The following is a 22,311-nucleotide window of genomic DNA, read 5'->3' on the forward strand; positions in this document are numbered from 1 at the left end:
AATGACGGTGCCAGTCTTGCTTATTGCTGGATCTTCTGAGTCTTATGCAGTGTCTGGCACAAAAATAGACATTCAAATAAATTTGTTGGATGGATGGGTAGGTGAATATTTAATTGGTCATTGCATTCCTAAGATGACATCATAAACATTTTCCTAAATTGTTAAAAAAAACTTTATAAACACCATTTTAAATAGAAACATAGTACTTTGTCATATAGCTCATAATTTTTACAACCATTTCCCAGTTATTTCATTTCAAGATTATCTAGTTTTTTACTCTTATAACAATGCGATGAACAGGTAGTTTTGTTAAACTTTGCCTATATTTATGTGAGTGAGGAAAAACTTCCATTTACCCTCAAGGTTCTTTTAGCTGGCCTAATAATTACTAGATAAGTCTACATGAGACAGATTAACATGAGAAAATGAGCACATTTAATTACTTACGTATGCATGGAGCTCCACATACATAAGAGACTCATAGACACCCACACATATGAAAAGTTCAAAGACAAAAGGGGGAAATAAGGTATAAATGACATTATGAGCTAAAGAATGAGGTAAGGTGCCTTGGGGCTTCCGAGGGGAGGTCATTGCAGGGCAATAGAAAGAACGGATGTTCGGTAAGTAGTAGTTAGCCCTGCCATGTAGAAAGATCAAAAAAGTGACTTCTCCTGCCCTGGCTAGTGTGGCCCAGTTGATAGAGCATCCTTCCATGTACCAAGAGGTCACAGGGCACATGCCCTGGTCGCTAGCTCTATCCCCAGTAGGGGGTGTGCAGAAGGCAGCCGATAGATTTCTCTCTCTTTCTCAAGTCAGCAAAAACATACTCTTAAAAAGAAAAGTTGTTTCTCATGGTAACTCTTATTATGGGGAAGGCCTCTAATTTAAATTCTTTAAGGGAGCGGTTAATGTTTCTCATGAGCCTATAGGGTTGTGATTGCCTTCAGCTCAATATAATTCACATGCCTACGTGCTACATTTTGGGTGGCTTGTTCTGAATCCCTGCACTTGATTATATCCGTAGAATGGTTTTCAAGGCATTTTAAAGGATCTTACTACTTTTGTACATTGCTTTCCGAAAAGGCTGTACTGATTTGAGTGTTCATCAGTACTTTCCCCCCAAGCTCCCCAAAATGATTAGTCTCATTTCTAAGCATCCTTAATAGTTTGATTGGTTTAAAATGGTACCGTTCTGTTGGATTTGATCAAGATGGGATTGAATGTTTTCTCAAATACTTGTGAACTATGTATGTTCTTTTGTGAAGAAAACTGGCAGTATTGTATAATAAGACCAATTTGAATGTTTTTTTCATTTTACATATTTATTAACTGTTTAAGCTTTTTGTATGGCAGATTTCTAGTAAAACTGATTGCCTCAAAGTTTGCATATATTAGTAAAATCATTCATTTGACTTTCCTGATTAATTTTCAAAATGTTCACAATTGAAAAAGTATTACAGGATATGGCATTCCCTATTTTAAAAGTGTTTAAAATACATGTCCTGTAAATATACAGATACTGCTTGGAAATGAGAAGTGGCATTTAAATTTCTTGAGGAGGTTGAGGTGTGTATGTATGTATATATATATATATATATATATATATATATATATATATATATATATATATATTATTTATATATATAAAGGACACTGTCTCAGGGACTTGGGAATCAGAAGTTGTGACTGGGGGTGTGGGTGGAAGAATTGACATTTGTAAGTAGACCTGTGAAGCCCTGCCTCTAGGAGGAGAAAACCAGTCTACCCTGATAGGAAATTCTTTTTTTAAAAATATATTTTGTTGATTTTTCACAGAGAGGAAAGGAGAGAGAGAGCTAGAAACGTCGATGAGAGAGAAACATCGACCAGCTGCCTCTTGCACACCCCCCACTGGGGATGTGCCCGCAACCAACGTACATGCCCCTGACCGGAATCGAACCTGGGACCTTCCAGTCCACAGACCGACGCTCTACCACTGAGCCAAACCGGTTTCGGCCTGATAGGAAATTCTTAACTCAGGATCTTCTAATGGCTGGTGTGGTAGAAAGAGAAACAATAAATCAGGAGACTTGGGTTCGAATCTCACCTCTGGAATAAGCCTGCTTTGTGACCATCCACAAGTTACTTAATCTTATCTTTTCTCAGTGTTTACATGATTAAGTTCTTTTCAGCTCTAAAAATCTTTGACTTTATTATCCAGGGGACAAAACTATTTTTGTGGATCCAGAGCTATTCCTGCAATACTTATATATAAGTTTGGAAGACAATTCATTCTTGTCGTGAACTAATTGGGGAAAATAATAGGAAAATTCTCCATACTAGCTAAATTTTTTAGGGAAAATGAACCCCCAGATCCTAGGTTATTTTCTTCTGATACATAAAAATGGAAAAATTAGTAAAATTATTTTTATGCCGTTTTGCGTAGGCCAGAGAACTTTATATGGATTGTTTTCTCCTTCAGCCTGGCCAGAAAGACAAGTTGGGTAAATGTAAATAGTGCAGAGAATTTCTTAAGCCTGCGAATTGTGCAAGTAGAGAGATTACTTAAGAAAAGAAAAATAGATTCAAAAACCATTAGTGCTTCTAAGAGACGTTATTGAAGTAAACGCTGCCTCTGCTTAATTAAATGCTTCAACTAAAAGTCACAATTAAACGTTAGTTAGTTAGCCCTTGTCTGGCTTACGGGAAGACTGGCTGTTGGGGCAGCCACCGAATCTGACTGCTCTGCGTTCGACTCGCTAGGTCTGGCTCAGTGCGCGGAGCTCTGCTGGCAGCTGCGCGGGGAAGCCGGGAAGAGACAAGTTCCTGGGGCAAAGGTTGCTCTGCAGCACAATTTAGGCTTAGGAGGAGCTGCCGTGGTCACGATCTACAAGATGGGTTTCCCCGAAGCTGCCAGGTAAGTGTCATTCTGGGGTTTGCCTGGCAATGAATCCTTCCGATCTTTCACAGCTGATTTCGGTTCACATGTATAGTATAAAGTCCTCATTTTATTGTTTTAAGTACTCAAAGAATAAGTACCTCATCACATTGCTTTAAAGCACAGCTTTAAAACTTTAAAACTGGCCATGAGCTGTAAACTTAACCAGCCTAGGACAATTGTGTTCAAAAAGGAGGCAGCATAGTCAGACGAGGGTGCTGAGCCCTGCCAACCGGAGTCATTAATTCAGGCAAGGCGCTTTTTGGTTTCCTTTCCCACAGTGTGCTTTCTCCCCACGGCTTCCCAGGCTTCGAGGTGGTTTGGAGAAAGTCACCAAACACGCTGCGTGGACCTCCGCAAATTTACTTCTTAACTCAGCTAAGCCCTCTCTGGGGCTAGAATCCTTTCTTATTTACATTTTGCTGATTTTCTTCCTGTCCTTGTCAGATGCCTGTGCTCAAGTATCTCAGCACCCCCCCCCCCCCCCCCCCCCGCCAAGCCTTTCAGGATCCCTCAACTGACTTGCTCTTGTCTGAGGAGTGCTCTTTCCGGGAGGAAAAAGGTCCCTCTTCAGTTCTAAGGCCCAGCTTTCCTCTTTCATGCTTCTCTTTCCAACAACTTTATGTAACTTAGTTGCAAAAACTAAGTACACACTCTCCCTCCCTTTTGAATCCTCCATCTTTGCCTTTCCACCGACTCCTTTCCCTCTTTGATTAAGCAGGTTCAGGTCTGAATTCTCAAACAGTCTGTTTTTCTCCTTCCCTTAATTTTTCACGATGAGCCTTTCATGTGGAGCCACCTTTGTTTTTCCGTGCTGAAATACTAGTATCTTACAGCCCAGTTTCTGACCTCATCTCTGAGGTCAGGTAAGGCCACCCGTGATCTGATTATGAAATTGTGACACGTCCTTGCCTTTAGTGTTCATATTATTCTTGTTCATCCTGTTGTAGCTTTCAACACCAATTGGCTCCTTTTTATCTTGCTGAAATTCTTGGTAATTATTTATTCACACTTTGGTTCTACAAGGTATGTAACACCATGAACAGAATTCCTTATATCCTGATGTTTTGCAAGCTCTTGCGTATATCCCCTTTGTCCTTTCCCTCTTCTTCCTCTGCCTGGAATATCATTTCTGTTGTGAAAATTCTTTCTTTTAAAGGCCCGTCTCAGGAGTACCATCTCCCTTTAAATATCTACAGCACTTTGTACCTCTTGGGCCCCTATCCAATTTTGGTTTCGTTGCAATATGTCTAGTTTGTTTTTATCCCCTTTATTATATGAAGTTCTTGAGGCCTGACTGTGACTGACTTCTCCCCACCTTCTCTGAGGATTTCTCTCATGGTGGTTAAATGTTTATTGAATCAAATCAAATCAAAAGATGTTAGGTTGAATGTTAAGTTTCCTCCCAAATCTGATTCATTGGCTCTGCACTGTCCTCAGAAATTCATCTAGTTCAGATTTGGAGTTGAAAATCCTCAGTGAAAGCCAAACTATAAAGAACTACCAGAGTCAGAATATTAATGTAGCTATTGAATTTGCTCAAAATATAAGGTTATGACTTGGAAGCAATAAATTATATTTTAAACATGGAATTTTCATTTTTATTTTTTATTTTCAGGAGGTGAAATATTGAGATATAGAATTGTTCACAGTAACCACGTTTAATATTTCTGGGAAGGCAGAAGCACAAAAAACAAATCTAGATAATATATTATTGATAAGAAAAAAAGAAAAAGTATATACTAATGACAAAAATTTGGTTTGAAATACTTAAATATATTGATAGTTTTAGTGATAAAAACGTAACTCACTCCAGAGGCCAAAGATGGAAAAACAATTCTAATTCTGATGGTGCAAATATAGTGTTTTTTTAAAATATATTTTTATTGATTTCAGAGAGGAAGGAAGAGGGAGAGAGAGATAGAAACATAAATGATGAGAGAGAATCATTGATCAGCTGCCTCTTCCATGTCCCTTACTGTAGATGGAATCTGAAACCCAGGCATATGCCCTTGACCGGAATTTAACCCTGGACCCTTCAGTACACAGGCCGACACTCTATCCACTGAGCCAGTACCAGCTAAGGGCCAAATATAGTTTTAAAATGAGTTGTAGTTTGGTTTTAAACAAGGTCATTTTAAGATACCATTACACATGATCTAATTTGCTTAGTTTCTCATTTAGCTAACGTTGCTTAGGCTCCTCAGAGAGGTGAGGAGAGAAAGCAGACATACTTTTTTCAAAATGTTGTAGAAGCCCAGAAGAAGGAATTTTTTGTTTTATTGTTTTTGTTAATCCTTGCCTGAATTTTCCTTATCCAGGGCTATTTTTCCATTGACTTCCCCTTTCTCCCCCCTGGAAGAGAGAGTGGAAGAGAGCCAGAGAGAAATACCAATTAGCTACCACCTGTACATGCTCAACCTGGCTGGGGATTGAACCTGCAACCCAAGCACATGCTCTTGACTGGAAATTGATCTCAAGACCCTTCAGTGTGTGGGCCCAGGGCCATTGCTCGGGCCAACACTCTATAACTACTGAACCACACCAGCCAGGGCATTGTGTTGAAAATCTACATTTGAATTGGAATTATTGGATCGCCCAGAAAAAGGAAAGAGGAAGGGCATTCCAGGCCTGTACAGAGATTTGAAAATACTAGGAGGTTTAGTGAGTGGCTGTGCTGTGTGGGTGGAGAGTAGATTCTTTTGTTTGTATTAGGGTAGAGGGCAGAGATCAGTGTGTATAGGTAACAGTAGATTGGATCATGATTTTGAAACTATTCAAATGCTATGCTCAGGTGTTTGGAACTTATCCTACAGAATATAAGTTTTAGCAAAAGTTTATGTGATTATATTATGCTTTAGAATAAATCAGTGGCATTATTTTGAGTTGAATGGTAGAGACCAAAAGCCAGGGATCCTTAGGAGGCAATGATAGTAGTATGGATAGTAAATGTTTAGTGCTGTTCTAGCCAGTGTGTCTAAGTGTTTAGCCCATGCACCAAGGGATTGAGGGCTCGATTCCCAGTCAAGGGCACATACCTGGGTTGCAGGTTGGATTCCCAGCCCAGTTTGGGCATGTGCAGGAGGCAAACAATCGTTGTCTCTTTCACATTAATGTGTGTGGTTTTTTTTTTCCTCTCCCCTCACCCCCATTTTCAGTCTCTCTAAAAATCAATGGAAAAAATAGCTTTGTGTGAGGTTTAACAAAAGAAAAAAATGTTTAGTGCTGCAACAGGGTCTGTGAAAATGAAGAGCAGAGGTCATATTTAACAACTATGATCAGTTGCATTTAACTTACAATTAACTTTTCTTCCCTGAATTTTAAAATATTCAAAATATTAATTTTGAATATGCACATTGACTTTGTATTATAATATTCTATTTGTTTTATGTAAATGGGGAGCTTTCATGATACAGAGAATAGACTTGCATTCTATAATCTGTTAAATGGAACTTACTTTAAAAATCCAACTTTGTTTTGTTTTTCCATTTTTAAATTAAGGTATAATTTACATACAGTATAAGTCACCCTTTTTAGTACACAGTTCTGCACATTTTGACCAACATATACAGTCATGTAACTACCATCATAATCAAGATATAGAACAGTTTCATCACCCCTCAAAATTCCTTGTTCACCTTAATAGCTGACCTTTCTCCTTACACTCCAGCCCCTAATAACAACTGATCTGGTTTCTGTCCAGATAGTTTTCTCTCTCCAGAATATCATGGAATAGGATCAAAAGGCCTTTCTTTCACTTAACATATTACACTTGAGATTCAGCCATGTTCCTGTGTGTATAAGTAAATTGTTTCTTATAATTCAGTAAATATTGCTGAGTGGATTCCACTTGTATGTATGTACCACGTTTGTTCATTTCTGGCTTGGGGCATATTTGGATTGTTCTGTGTGTTTTTTTGTGTGGAAAATTACCTAATTAGCTTGGAAGTTTAACTCAACAGGTAAAAAGCCTAAGTGATATAAGAAATTAAAAGTTAGAAGTAAAAATTATATCCACAAACTGATTACAACTGTATGTGTGTGCTCATAAACAAGGACTTGAAGAGCAATGTAAAAAAATGAATATAGGAAACTTGTTAGAATTGTGTGAATATAGGTGATTGGCTTTTTCATTTTCTAACTTTCTATTTTAGTTAGAACCCTTTTTTTTTTTTTTCACATACCTTCATACAGGAAGGATGACAAGAATGACACAGGGAACTCCTATATACCTTGTACTCAGATTCACCAGTTGTTTATATTTTGCCCCATTTTCTTTATAATTTTATCCTTACACATATTTATAGATATAGGCATATTTTTCTGAAATATTTAAGAAAGTTGGAGACATTATGCTCCTTTATAAACATTTCAGTGGGCATTTCTAAAAACCATATAAGGACATTCTCTGATTTAACCACAGTATAGTTAATAAAACCAGGAAATTTAACATTTATACGTAATCCAAAGAACATATTCACAGTTTGACAACTGTCCTAATAGTATCTTTATAAAAGATACTATAAGCTTTCTCTTTATCCTCCTTGACCAGAATCCATTCCAGGATCCTGAATGCATTTATCTGTCATGTCTCTTTAGTTTCCTTTAATTTTTCAGCCTTTCTTTCTTTGTATTTCTTAACCTTGATTTTTTTAAAATAAAATTTTATTGTTGAAAGTATAACATTAACCTTGATTTTTTTGAAGACTACAAAATATTTTTTAAATTGACTTCAGAGAGTAAGGGAGAGAGAGTGAAACATCAGTGATGAGAGGGAATCATAGATAGGTGGGGACTGAACCCACAACCCGGGCATGTGCCCTTGACTGGAGTTGAACCATGACCTCCTGGTTCATAGGTTGACACTTAACCACTGAGCCAGGCTATAAGTACATTTTTTTTTAAGAATAAAATGTCCCTCAATTTGCATTTATCTGATACCTCTTCATAATTAGATTCAGGTGTTTTTTTTTTGTGGTTTTTTTTTTTTTTTTTTTTTTTGCAGGAATACCACTGAGGTTGTGTCCTTCTTAGTCTATCACAGTGTTTCCCAAACTTCTCTCATGATGAGAATCACCTGGTGGAGTTGTTAAAACACAGATTCCTGAATCCCAACTAAGAAGTGCTAAACTAGAATTTTTGAGAACATATAGGTAAAATTGCATACCTAACTTAGTGCTCTGTATATAAAATCTGTCTTAGAGCACTAGTTAAGTATACAATTTTACCTATATGTTCCCAAAAATTCTAGTTTAGCACTTCTTAGTTGGGATTCAGGAATCTGTGTTTTAACAACTCCACCAGGTGATTCTCATCATGAGAGAAGGTTGGGAAACACTGGTCTATCATGTCTGGAGGCACATGATGTTGGTTGTCCTATGTCAGTGATTTTTAACTTTGTTCACATGATTAAGGTGCTATCTACCATGTTTTCCTCTGAAAAGTGACTGTTTTTCTTTTGTAGTTTTTAAGTAATTTGTGTTGAGATGCTTGAGATTATATAAATATCCTATTCCTCTTCAAACTTTTACCTATTACTCATTCATTATAGCATCCTTTGATGATTTTTTTTCCTAATGTCATCATCCTTTATATTTAAGTGGCATTCTGCTGTAAAGAAGAGTTTCTCTTCTCCCCATTTAAAAATTTATTCCTATCTATTTCTATCTGTTTATCTGTTGATAAACATATCAATGTGAACTCATGAATTTTTAAAAAAATATATTTTATTGATTTTTCACAGAGAGGAATGGAGAGAGATACAGAGTTAGAAACATCGATGAGAAAGAGTCATCGATCAGTTGCCTCTTGCACACCCCCTACTGGGGATGTGCCTGCAACCCAGGTACGTACATGCCCTCGACCAGAATCGAACCTGGGACCTTTGAGTCCGCAGGCTGACACTCTATCCACTGAGCCAAACCGGTTTCAGCAACTCATGAATTCTTATTTCGTTTAGTGGGTTATAATTCATTATTATCATTTCTTTTGTTATTTGAAATGTCCTGCTTTGACCAGTGGTAGCTCCTCCTAGCTGACTCATGTTGTCTCATGATTCCTTTTAGTACTTACTTCCTAGCTCAAGAAGATATTCCAAGCTTATCCTGTACTTTCCATGCACCAGCCCTACGACCGGCCATTTCTCCAAGGAATCCTGGTTCTTTCAGTGGAGAATGGAATTTCTCAACCACAGTGTAGCTGCTAGCTGAGTGCTTGTTTTTATTCTTTTTAGGCCTTCTCAGTGGACACACACACACAAATTTTAGTTTCATTTTAAAAGAGATACTTAAGGACTACATGCAAAAAAATTTATATCTGTCTTCATAGTAATGTAGCCATCCCTTTCTTACCCCTCCCCCCCTAGTTAGCAATTAGAATGAAGAAATTATATAAAAAACTACTTAATTGTCATCTGTCTATAATATCTTTTTACAATTTTATTGATGGGAATGATCAGAAAGGCAGTGTTGATCAGTGGACAGAGCACCCTGTCAACCTTTCCTTCACACTGCCTGCTTTGGGCATGCTAACTTAACCTTTCCTTGGTTAGAAAGGAGTAATAATATTCAGGGATTAGAAAACTTAGAAATACACATTGCAGTTGCTCAATTAACTATTGATTTCTGATCTCCCTGTGCATTTTTCCTTTCTTCTTTCCTATTTGGTTTTTGTCACTGGTCAAAAGGTTGAAAATAGTTGTATTATTAAATTATAAATATTATCTAGGGGTTTGAAAAAAAGTGAATTTTAATTTTTAGTTCAGAATGGGCATACCTAACTCATTGAAACCCACAGTTGGCTCTTTGGGTTGGATTTCTGTTTGTGATGGGACCACGTGCCTGCTCTGAGGTCAAGGGGAGTTTCTGATTGCAGGTGAACCTTACTCTCTAGACCTCGTGAGCATTGCCCAATCATCTGTAATCAGAACAAACTGATTACTGGTACAATGTGAGCTTTAGAGATGGAGCTATGATCAAAGAGTAGGGTTCTATATTCTTCCTAAACACTAAGAAAGATAGCAACAGCTTAAAATTTATAACAGCTTTATTGAGACATAATTCATATGCCACATAATCCATCCATTTTAAGTGTATATTCAGTGGTTTTTAGTGTGTCAGAGTTGTGCAATCATCGCCACAATCAATTTTAGAACATTTTCGTCACCCCAGAAAGAACACATGTGCCCATTAGCAGTCACTCCCCAGCCCCTGTCCTTGCAGGCATTGGCAACCACTAATCTACTTTCTGTCTCTATGGATTTGCCTATTCTGGACATTTCATATAAATGAAATAATAAAACGTGTGGCCTTTTGTGACTGCTGCTTTCATTTAGCATAATGTATTTGGGGTCCATCCATGTTATAGGAATAAATGTAGTTCAGGCATACCTCGGAGATATTGCAGGTTCAGTTCCAGACCTCTACAATAAAGTGATTATCTTAAAGCTAGAGGCTCGGTGCATACCTAACTCATTGAAACCCACAGTTGGCTCTTTGGGTTGGATTTCTGTTTGTGATAGAACCACGAGCCTGCTCTAAGGTCAAGGGGAGTTGCTGATTGCAGATGAACCTTACCCTCTAGACCTCATGTGCACTTGCAGGGGGTGGAGGGGGTGGAGAGATACCTCAGCCCAGCCTGCACCCTCTCACAGTCTGGGAGCCCTTGGGGGATGTCCGACTGATGGCTTAGGCATACTTCCTCCAGGAGTATGCCTAAGCCATCAGTCGGACATCCTTAGTGCTGCCATGGAGGCAGGAGAGGCTCCTTACACCACTACTGGGCTTGCCAGTGGTGAGCCTGGTTTCTGGCTGAGTGCACTAACCACCAGGAGGCAGCTTCTGTATTGAGCATCTGCCCCCTGGTGGTCAGTACACATCATAACAACTGTCAGTTTGCATATTGGCCTTTCATTATATAGGATAAGATAGAAATGAAGCTTGCCACATAAATTGACTTTTCCTCTTACAAACTACTTCTCTGTAGCATGTCTATTTGATAGCATTTTGCCCACAGTAGAACTTTCAAAATTGGAGTCAGTTTTCCTAAACCCTGCCACTGCTTTATAAAGTAAGTTTATGAAATATTCTAATCCAGGGGTCTTCAAACTTTTTAAAGTGGGAGCCAGATCACGGTCCCTCAGAGAGCTGGAGGGCCGGACTATATGAACTACTAATTCCTACTGTAACACCTCGGCTGCGCTCACTGCCCAAAAAACCTGGCGGGCAGGATCAGACTCCTCTGCGGGCCGCATGTGGCCCGCAGGCTGTAGTTTGAAGACCCCTATAATCCTTTCTTGCATTTCAACAGTCTTTACAGAATTTTTAACAGGAGTAGATTCCATCGCAAGAAACCACTTTCTTTGCTCATTCATAAGAAACAGCTCCTCATCAATTACTTTTATCATGAGATTGCAGTAATTCCATCACAAGCTTCGGGCTCCACTTCTAATTCTATGTCTCTTGCTATTTCTACCACATCTGCTGTTACTTCTTCCACTGAAGTCTTGAACCCTTCCAAGTTATCTGTGAAGGATCCAGTCAGCTTCTTTCAAACTCCTGTTAATGTAGATATTTTGACCTGTTTCCATGAATCACGAATGTTCTTGATAGCATCTAGAATGGTGAATTCTTTCCAGAGGGTTTTCTGTTTCCTTTGCCCAGATCCATCAAAGTAATCTCTTATCTATGGCAGATATAGTTTTACATAATGTATTTCTTAAATAATAAGACTTGAAAGTTGAAATTGCTTCTTTATCCAAGGGTTACAGAATGGATGTTGTGCTAGAAGGCATGAAAACATTAATTTTACTGTACATTTCCATCAGAGCTCCTGGGAGACCAGGTGTATTGTTAATGAGCAGTAATATTTTGAAAGGAATTTTTATCTGCGCAGTATGTCTCAATAGTAGGCTTAAAATATTCAGTAAACCTTGTATGAAGATGTGCTGTCATCCAGGCTTTGTAGAGGACAATCAGAGTAGATGTAGCTTAATTCTTTTAAATATATTGTATTGATTTTTATAGAAAGTTAGAAACATTGATGAGAAAGAAACTTCGATCAGCTGCCTCCTGCATACCCCACACTGGTGATTGAGCCTGTAACCTGCGCATGTGCCCTTGACCGGAACTGAACCCAGGACCCTTCAGTCCGCAGGCTGATGCTCTGTCCACTGAGCCAAACCGGCTATGTCTATAGCATAATTATTAAGGGCCCTAGGATTTTCGGAATGCTAAATGAGCATTGGCTTCAACAGAGTCATCCAGCTACGTTTCTAACAAGAGAGTGAGCCTGTCCTTTGAAACCAGGCATTGACTTCTCTGTACTTAATGAAAGCCCTAGAAGGCATCTTTTTCCAATATAAGGCTGTTTGGTCTACGTTAAATTTGTTGTTTAATAAGTAGCCACCTTTGATAATTAGTTTAGCTTCTGGATTACTTGCTACAGCTTCTACATCAGCACTTGCTGCTTCACCTTGTACTTTTATATTATGGAGATAGCTTCCTTCCTTAAACCTCATGAACCACCTCCTGCTAACTTCAATTGTTCAATTAAAAAAAATATATATATTTTATTGATTTTTTTACAGAGAGGAATAGAGAGGGATAGAAAGCTAGAAACGTCGACCAGCTGCCTCCTGCACACCCCCCACCGGGGATGTGCCCGCAACCAATGTACATGCCCTTGACCAGAATCGAACCCGGGACCTTTCAGTCCACAGACCGATACTCTACCACTGAGCCAAATCGGTTTCGGCCAATTGTTCAATTTTTTAAATTGAATTTATTGGGGGTGACATTGATTAATACAATTATATAGGTTTCAGGTGTACAATTTGATGATACATTATCTGTATATTGTATTGTGTACACCACTCTAAGTCAAGTCTCCATCCATCGCCATTTAGCCCCCTTACATCCTCTTACACCTCCTCCTAACCTCCCTTTAACTGCCAAGTGTCTTCTGGAGTTTCCTCACTTCTCCCAGCTTCACAGAGTTGAAGAGTCGGAGCCTGGATCTGGATTAGGCTTTGGCTTGAGGGAATGTTGTGGCTGGTTTGATCTTCTGTCCAGACCATTAAAACTTCCTCCGTATCAGCAATAAGGCTAGTTTGCTTTCTTATAATTCGTGTGTTCACTGGAGTAGCACTTTTAATTTCCTTCATGAACTTTTTCTTTGCATTCACAAGTTGGCTGTATGGCTGAAGAGGCCTAGCTTGGCTCTCAGCATGCCTTCCTCACTAAGCTCAATCATTTCTAGCTTTTGGTTTAAAGTGAGAGACGTGTGACTCTTCCTTTCACTTGAACACTTAGAGGCCATTGTAGGGTTATTAATTGACTAATTTCAATCTTGTTGTGTCTCCAGGACTAGGAATGTCCAAAGAGAGGAAGAGGGGGTTTGGCTGGTCAGTAGAAGTTCATGGTGTCCCAAAACAAGTACAAAAGTAACATCAAAGATCACTGCTAACAAATCACCATAACAAATCAATCTCTCCCCCCCCCCCCCCCCCCCCTATATATATACTCCTCAGGAGTTCAACCAGGAGAACTGGGAATTTGGTCGCTTGCTATGATGTGCGCTGACTACCAGGGGCGGCACTGAACGAACGAAGGCCCCGACTGCAGCTGGAAGGCTCTGATCGCCAGCCAGGCCTAGGGACCCTACCCGTGCAGGAATTTTGTGCACTGGGGCTCTAGTATAATAATAATAATAATAATAATAATAATAATAATAATAATACGTTTGAAATATTTTAAGAATTACCAAAATGTGATATAGAAACACAAAGTGAACAAATGCTGTTGGGAAAACGGTGCAGGTAGACGTGCTCTACCTTTTTTATTTTAGCTCTCAGTGGTGCAAAGTGGCATTTCATTGTGGTCTTGATTTGCATTCTCCTAATGGCTACTGATATTGAACATCTTTTTATGTGTTCACTGGCTATTTGTATATCTTTGGAGAAATACCTATTCAGATCTCAGCCATTTTATTTTTTATTATTCTTCACCTAAGAATACTTTTTTCATTGATTTTTAGAGAAAGTGGAGGAGGTGGGGGGAGAGAAACATCACAGTGAGAGATCTCACATTGATTGGTTCCCTGCCTCCCCCATATGCCCAGACGGGGGGCTGGAGACCGAACCCGCAGCTCAGGTACATGCCCTTGACCAGGAATTAAACCCATGACCCTTTGGTCTGAGGGCCAATGCTCTAACCACGGAGAACACCGGCCAGGGCTCTTGGCCATTTTAAAATTGGATTGTCTTTTTATTACTCAGTTGTAATAGATTTTTTAACTTTTTGAGAGCCTACTGTGTGCCAGGACCTTGTTAGGTGCTTCACATGCACTTATTTGTTTAATCCTCATAAAAGCCCCAAATGGTAGGTTTATGTCTTTTTAAAAAATATATATTTTATTGATTTTTTTACAGAGAGGAAGAGAGAGAGATAGTTAGAAACATTCATCAGCTGCCTCCTGCACACCCCCTACTGAGGATGTGCCTGCAACCAAGGTACATGCCCTTGACCAGAATCGAACCTGGGTCTTTTCAGTCCACAGGCTGACGCTCTGTCCACTGAGCCAAACTGGTTTCAGCAGGTTTATATCTTATTTACAGATGGGGAAATTCATGATCAGAGTTGCACTTGTGTGTGGGGGGTATCCATAAAACAACTTATCTAAAGAGAGTTTTGAGTGGTAGCAATCTAGATTCTAACCTTTAATATGAGTTTAAAGTTCCTGTTTTGTTGGCTATTCTGTGCTTTTGATCTTTGACATTGTTGAAACAGTGCCTGTATTCTAGGCCTTAGAATGAACATTTTCAGGAAGCATAGAGGGAATTCATACACCCAATAATCTTCAAAGTCCCTCCAATATTTTATATTCTGTATTTATTTCAGGAAACTTGTGTATAAACCAAATTAAAAGACAACCAGAATTTAGTTACTGCTAAAAGAACTTTGTATAGAATGAAATCGTGACGAGCATCCTTCTGTAATATGAGTAATCTCTTTCCTGAGTTTGCTTAAATTATTATATTCCATTTCAGGGCACATATCAATAAATGTAAGGTATAAGGGATTTTCAAAAAATACTGATAAAACATTTTATATAATAACTTTTTTTCTAATCTGGTTGAAAAGATTGTTAATCATTAGCTTGATGTGCTTTTCAAAACAAGATAAAGAGATAACTGTGACCTGTCGGAACTTGTTGTCTGGACTCTGCCCCACAAAGAATCAAGATATTTTTAGATAAAGCTTTATACTGCTAGTGAGTGATAGAAGAAAGTCAAGGCAGCATTGTGACTCCGATGAGAAATCAGAAACAAGAGGAAATGGTGTTGCAGATGACCTGGATGCTCCCAAGTCCAAAAAAAGGCTAAAATGAAAGAGAAGCTAACTGGAGCCTCTGAAGAAGGATATAACAGACTTTCAAATGAATTTTCTGAGTCTCATAAGTCAAGAAGAAAAGATCTGTCAAATGGAGATATTGATGAATATGAAAAAAAAAATCAGAGCGAGTGTCATCCTTAGGTCTACTCATAAGTCAAGTGATAATAAACTAGAGGAGAATGTCCAGTGTTTGCCTGGGGACATAGCACAGTTACAAAGAGAAATTACCCGAAAAGGCTTAAAGAAGGTAGTTTTAAAGTTTTGGTGGCAACCAGTGTGGCTGCCATGAGTTAGACATTCCTGAGGTTGGCTTGGTGATTCAGAATTCTCCACAGGGTGTTGAGTCCTATATTCATCGCTCTGGACGCACAGGTAGAGCTGGCCAGACAGGGATTTGCATATGTTTTTATCAACCAAGAGAAAGAGGTCAACTAAGATATGTGGAACGAAAAGTAGGAATGACTTTTAAACTTGTAGGTGTTCCTTCTACAGTGGATTTAGTTAAATCTGAAAGCATGGGTGCCATCAGGCCTCTGGCTTCCGTTTCTTATGGTGTTATTGACTTCTTCCGACTATCAGCTCAGAGACTGATAGAAGAGAAAGGGGCTGTGCATGCACTGGCTGCAGCATTCGTCATATCTCCAGTGCCTTGAGTTTTGAACCACGATCTTTGATTATCTCTGATAAGGGGTTTGTGACCATGACTCTGGAAAGCCCAGAAGAAATATGGGATGTCAGCTGTGCTTGGAAAGAACTTAACAAAAAGCTGAGTGGTAATGCTTTGTCCCAAATTACCAAAATGAGCCTCTAAAAGGAAATATGGGTGTTTGCTTTGAGGTTCCCACAACTGAGTCAGAAAGGTTACAGGCAGAGTGGCGTGATTCAGACTGGATAATCTCAGTGCCCACCAAGTTATCCAAAATTGAAAAATATTATGATGGAAGTACATCTTTTAATTCTAGACAGAGGAGTGGGGGATGTCCATCTGCCAGTTAGGTTGGTCAGGTAGACAGAGTCCACAGGGGAGTCAGTCAGGAAGTCAACAAAGTGGTAGAAGACGAAGTGGGAATAGAAATAAATCAAGAAGCAGGAGCCACAGAGGGAGTTTTGACTGAAAATTTAATAGTTAACCTACAAGTGTGAGCTTACTCTTTCTGCCTAATCATGTCCATGTAATCTACAAGTGTGAGCTTACTCTTTCTGCCTAATCATGTACATGTAATCTACACGTGTGAGCTTACCTATTTTTGCCTAATCATGAACCAAAAACTAGTTCATCATATCATAGTTGCGGTATGTGCCTGCTATTTGCAAAGAAGTTGGTTGTATTTAAAAAAAAACTATTTCACAACAATGGATATAAACAAATCAACTTACCCAGTTAATCTTTGAGTAATAAAACCTTTTTTAACATACATATTTGTATTGATTTCAGAGAGGAAGGGAGAGGAAGCGAGAGATAGAAACATCAAAGATGAGAGAGAATCATTGATCAGCTGCCTCCTGCATGCCCCGCACTGGGGATTGAGCCCGCAAGATGGCATTGCCCTGACTGGGAATCGAGCTATGACCTCCTGGTTCATAGGTCAATGCTCAACCACTGAGCTATGCTGGCCAGGCAATAAAACCTTTTATTGTCTATTAAAAAAAAAAAAAAAGATATTTTGTACACTGAAAAGGCACTTTAATATCAGTTATTACTTTGTCATGTACAATTAGGAAGTGGCAAGCTAGAGGAAGGTACAATGATAATTAAAATCCCCCGGGGAGCGGGCCTAAGCTGGCAGGTGGACATCCCCCAAAGGCTCCTGGACTGGGAGAAGGCACAGGCTGGGCTGAGGGACCCTTGCCGAGTGCACAAATTTTCATGTACCGGGCCTCTAGTCCAGCGGTGGTCCACGGACCAGTGATGGTCCGTGAGGTCCAAAAGATTGGTGACCGCTGCTCTAGTCTATAATAATAAAAGCGTAATATGCTTAATATGCTAATTAGACTGGACATCCTTCCGACGACCTTCTGGATGAAGCTGGGGATGTGAGGGAAGCCCAGGTCCCGGGTGCCAGAGGGAAGCCAGTGCTGGCATCTGGGGGAAGGAAGGCCTGCTCTTGCACGAATTTTGTGCATCAGGCTTCTAGTGTGTGTGTGTGTGTGTGTGTGTGTGTGTGTGTGTGTGTGTGTATTTTTTTAAAGCTGAAGAGTTGAATTGAAATGAAATTGGCCTGTGGAGGACTAGTCATGGTCATTTGATTTTAGGCCACTCATTCAGACTTTTGACAGAGAAGATGGTGACCATAGACAATTCTGCTCCAAACGGAACAGGAAAAAAATTAGGATTTAGGTAAAGGAGAATTTAGTGTAATTTTTGTTTCACTTAGTCACTATTCACTGAATACTTTTGTGTGCCAAGAACAGGTGATATACAGGTTTTTTAAAAAGATGTGATATCTTCTCTCGAGAAGCTGACATTTAGTGGGGATTCACAGCAAAGTAGTTTCTCAGCTTAGGCCTTGGAGGGTGAAAAGGAGTTTGCCAGGACAGAAGTATCCCAGACATAGAGCAGCAAAGGCACGGAAGTAGCATTCCGTGCTCTGAGAACTGCCCACGTTTCAGCATGGCAGGAGCTCAGGTTCCATGCCTCTTCATGACTTCAATAAGATTCCTCTGGTAGGCTGGCTTTCAACTCTTAGACTTCCCGTTCCCACTCTTTCATCCTCATTCTCAGCTGATTACTTTGTTGCGAAATCCTAAACCATTAGACCCATATTTCCTCATCTCTCATCTCAAGATCTGTAACCCTATGGAGAACCACACCCACTTGGTCCTCTTTCCCTTAAGTCTCCTCCTTTTCCTGTATCTCATTCCCCTGTCACCTCAAGACTTCTCTCCTAGTAGCTCCTTTCCCCTGGTTCATTGCCAACATCAGGCTAACATGCTCAGCATGTTAATCTTAAAACAAAAGCAAACTTTTTTCGATACTACACTCTTCTCCAAAGACCACTCCATTTCATGTTCCCCTAAAAGCCATGTCTCAAAAGAGCCACACTGCCTCTTTCCCTCTTCCAGTCACTCTTTAATTCACTCTCATCTGACTTCTACCTCCCACCACTGACTTAAAATTGCCTTTGTCCAAGTCATCTGGACTCTCCATGTGCCAAATCCACCGGTGCTGGACATGGTTCACTCCTCCCTCCAGGCTCTTCCTGCCCGTCAGCTCGTGTGACGCCGTGCTCTGCCGGTTTTCTTCTTGCTTCACTGGCTCTGCTTCCCTTCTCCCCCAGACTTCTCAATAAAGGCGTTCCGGTGTTGTCCTGGGCTCTCTTCTTTCTCCCTTGTTCTCTCTAGGCGAGCTTAGCAGTTCCCATGGATTTAAATGTGTTCATTATGCTGATGATTATCTCCATTGTATCTCCAGCCTGGACCTCTCTCCTCTGAGCACCAGACTCTCCTGTCCAACTGCCTTGTCTCAGAAACATCTCGTACTTAATGCGCCTACAGTGGAACTCGGTCCCCTCTGCTCCCACTGCGTGTTTCCTGTCATCAATAGCTGACATTGCTATTCTGAATCATCCTTGCCCTTTCCCCCACCACTTAGGTTTCCCTCATTCCATCTGGATTCTATCTCCAAAATTTATTTGGAATCCACTTCCTTCTCTCCATCTTCACTGGCCAACTGCCCCCACTGTAGTCCAGAGACCATCACTTCTCACTTGGACTACTCTAGCAGCCTCCTAACCAGCTCCCGCCTCTGTTCTTCAGTCTTCGCCCCAGTTCATTCTGCATACTGTTATAAGCATAATCACAAATTAAACGATTTCACTTCCCTGTTTAATCACTTCCGTGGCTTCCCAGATTTCCTACTTTGTTGTGCACGATCTGGGCCCTGCCTACTTCTCCAATTTCACGTCACTCTCCCCCCCTTACTGTGCTCTGGTGACACTGGCCCTGTCTTACTTTCTTTTACCATGCCAGAGACTATTTTCTCATGGACTTGGCTGTTTCTTCTTTGAATGGCTATCTCCTTTTCTTCCTTTAATTGGGTCTTAGCTCAAATCCATCTGCTCAAAGATATCATTCCTTGATTGCCCTAAAAGTAGGTTCTTCCTCTTTTTGTTTGCTTTCCTAGCACTTGCAATTATTTTGTCTGTTTACTTCCTTTTCTTCCCCACTGAAGAATGATAAACTTAGTGAGGAGAGGGACTGGGCCTGTCTGTCTGCTATTATACTCCTGGTACCTGGAACAATGTCTACCATGTAGCAAGCACTCATTAAATATTTATAAAATGATGGAAAGGAGGAAAGGGGAAGGAAAAAAGAAACAGGTGGGTAGGGAGAGAAAAAAGGAAAAGGAAGGAGAGAGGGGAGAGAAAGGAAGGAGAGGAAAGGCAGGGAAAGAGAAAGAAATGCTCATGGAGCAGCTGTTACACTCTTGACTCTTTCTAGTATATCCTTCCCGTGCTGTGCCAGTGGAGGCCCCGGCCACCAGCAGCATGCTTGCAGTGTGGCAGAGGAATTACCTGACGTCACAGGTGCCCTCTTCTTCCTCAGACCCCTCAGGTTTCTGTCCATCTAACACTTGAGGCTCTGGAGCCATAACTGTCAAGTCTATCATTTTTCATATTTTGGATTCCATTTAATTATGCAAGTCATTGGCACTCCCACCTTCCTTCCTGCCTCCTCACCAGAGGCGCACAGAGAGGACGTATGTGGCTCATAATCATATAGCCAGTGAGTGGAAAAGCCCTTGACATTTCAGCTGAGGCCTTTGTGGCAATAAAAACTGTCTCTTCTGCCACATGAGGCCATTATGGTTCCTTAAGAATCAAACAACCAATACTCAGACAGATGGTTGTAAATTTGTCAATGTAGGAAATGTCCAAACCTGTAGAGAATTTTTATGAGTTTATTTGAGTCAACACTAGTGACATATGCTGGAAGCAAGATCTCATATGCTTCAGAGAATGACAGTTTCTTTTATGCACTGAAATTAAGGAGGGAATATAAGGAAGATTACATGATAGCAGGAGAAAGCAAGGCAATTCTTAACCTAGGTGCACAGAAACAATGGACGGAGTGCTATAACAAAGATAAACCTTTTACTAAAAAGCTGTGTGCCTGGGGCGTGAATGCCCACCATGACCTTACCAGGAAGGAATTTATGATCAGATCACCCTGTGAGGTTACTTTTCATAGAACCCCGTTTTTCATCCACAGAACCATATATTGAATCACATGTACGCAGTGAACCTCAAGTCCATCCTCTGCTTATTCCACACTTCCTTATGAAACCTGCTCCATCACCATCACCTCCTGCCTGGACTTTTGCAGTAGCCTCTGAACCAGTCTCCCTGCCTCCCCGTTTGCCCCTTGCAGTCCATTTTCTAACTGGCAGCCAGGTTTATTTAAAAAACAAACAAACAAAAAACATGTAAATTGGATCATGTTACTTTCCAGTGTATACTCTACAATTCTCATTATAGTTGAAATAAAACCCAGACTCCTACTCATGACCTGTAAAGCCCCTCAATATCTTATCTTGCCCTGCATGTTTCTGTTCCTTAGATCCTTCCACTCTGCTCCACTCCAGCCATGCTGGTTTTATAGTTCCTTTAACTGCCAAGCTATTGTATTGATAGAACTGGCTTCCCCACCTAAATCACTGACATAATTTAAGTATCACTTCCTCAGAGAGGCCTATCTGACTAGACTATATAAAATAGAAAACCCAGCCCTGGCCAGTTTGGCTCAGTGGATAGAGCGTCGGCCTGCGGACTGAAGGGTCCCGGGTTTGATTCTGGTCAGGGGCATGTGCCTTGATTGTGGGTACATCCCCAGTGGGGGGTTGTGTAGAAGGGAGCTAATTGATGTTTCTCTCTATCCTTCTCCCTCTCTGTGAAAAATCAATAAAATATAAAAAAAAAAAAAAATAGAAAACCCAATACAAATAAATATACTTTCTCTATATCCCCTTAACCTGCCTTATTTTCTTCATGGTAACTATATTCTTTATTTTTTTGCTTGTTCATTGCCTCTCTCCCCCACTAGCATATAAGCTTCATGAGGGTAGGTTCTTTGGTTTACCATGTTTTTAAGGATGGTGCCTAGCATCTAGTGAGTACTCATATTTGTTGGGGGAAAAAATGGGGAGTAAAACTTGTCTTATGGGTTTAATAATTTTATTTGGGTAAGACTCATAACATCTCGGTTTTTAGGGTTTTGGAAAATTAAACTGTATAAATGTTGGAAAACCTAGTACCTGTATGACTCCATGGACTGAAATGAAGTCTTTTCCTCAATTCTTTAGAACTCGTCAGATTGAAGCTGCTCCAACCAGCGCTGCAGTTGAGGGATTTAAAGCAAATCTTGTCTTTAAGGAGATTGAGAAGAAGCTTGAAGAGGTGAGTAACATTTATCTATTGTAAAATACCACCAGGAGGACCCAGAGGCTAGAGGAGGTGCATATAGATTCCAGGTGCTGCATGAAGTGATACAGTTGAAAATTTATATCATATTGTCAAGTATTGAGTGTATTTTTGATATCTGAGTATCTATTACAGTTTCCTTGTAATTCTGGTAAAAGTGCATTTCAGAGATATAAATCTCCCAATTTGAGTTACATAGAGAGCTCTAGTAAATTGCTATTAAGATCGTAACTCTTCTCCATCCTCTCTCTGTCAGGAGGATAATAATTATGGATAGAGTTTATATGTAGAGGGATTATAATTTATTTTGGTTTAATTTTATTTTGGGTTAAAAATATTTTACATAAAACCATTCAAAAGAATATTTAAAGGGAACCTTTAAAACTACCTAATATCAAAACTCTGAAAAAGAAATCTTTCATGCTTGAATTTTTCAAAGTAGTTTTAAATTTGTTTTTTGTTGTTGTAAAAATGATGCTAATTTTTAAAACAAAATAAAAATTTAAATTTTAGTTTACTAAAATGTTAACAATAGTTGGCATTCTTTCAGATATCTCTTTGTATATATGAACATACAGTT

At 39.8% G+C, this 22,311-nt stretch overlaps 1 protein-coding gene across 1 annotated transcript in view; it reads left to right on the forward strand.

Moving 5' to 3' along the window:
* The window catches only part of SCP2 (sterol carrier protein 2), a 93,576-nt gene that overhangs the window by 48,021 nt on the left and 23,244 nt on the right, over nucleotides 1-22,311 (forward strand). Inside the window, exons 12-13 of the mRNA XM_084872914.1 lie at nucleotides 2,746-2,899; nucleotides 21,614-21,707. Of these exons, the coding sequence (XP_084729040.1) occupies nucleotides 2,746-2,899; nucleotides 21,614-21,707 (248 nt within the window). The remainder of the gene's footprint in view (nucleotides 1-2,745; nucleotides 2,900-21,613; nucleotides 21,708-22,311) is intronic.

This window comes from Pipistrellus hanaki (assembly GCF_964339955.1).
Source record: "Pipistrellus hanaki genome assembly, chromosome: 2".
NCBI lineage: Eukaryota > Metazoa > Chordata > Mammalia > Chiroptera > Vespertilionidae > Pipistrellus > Pipistrellus hanaki.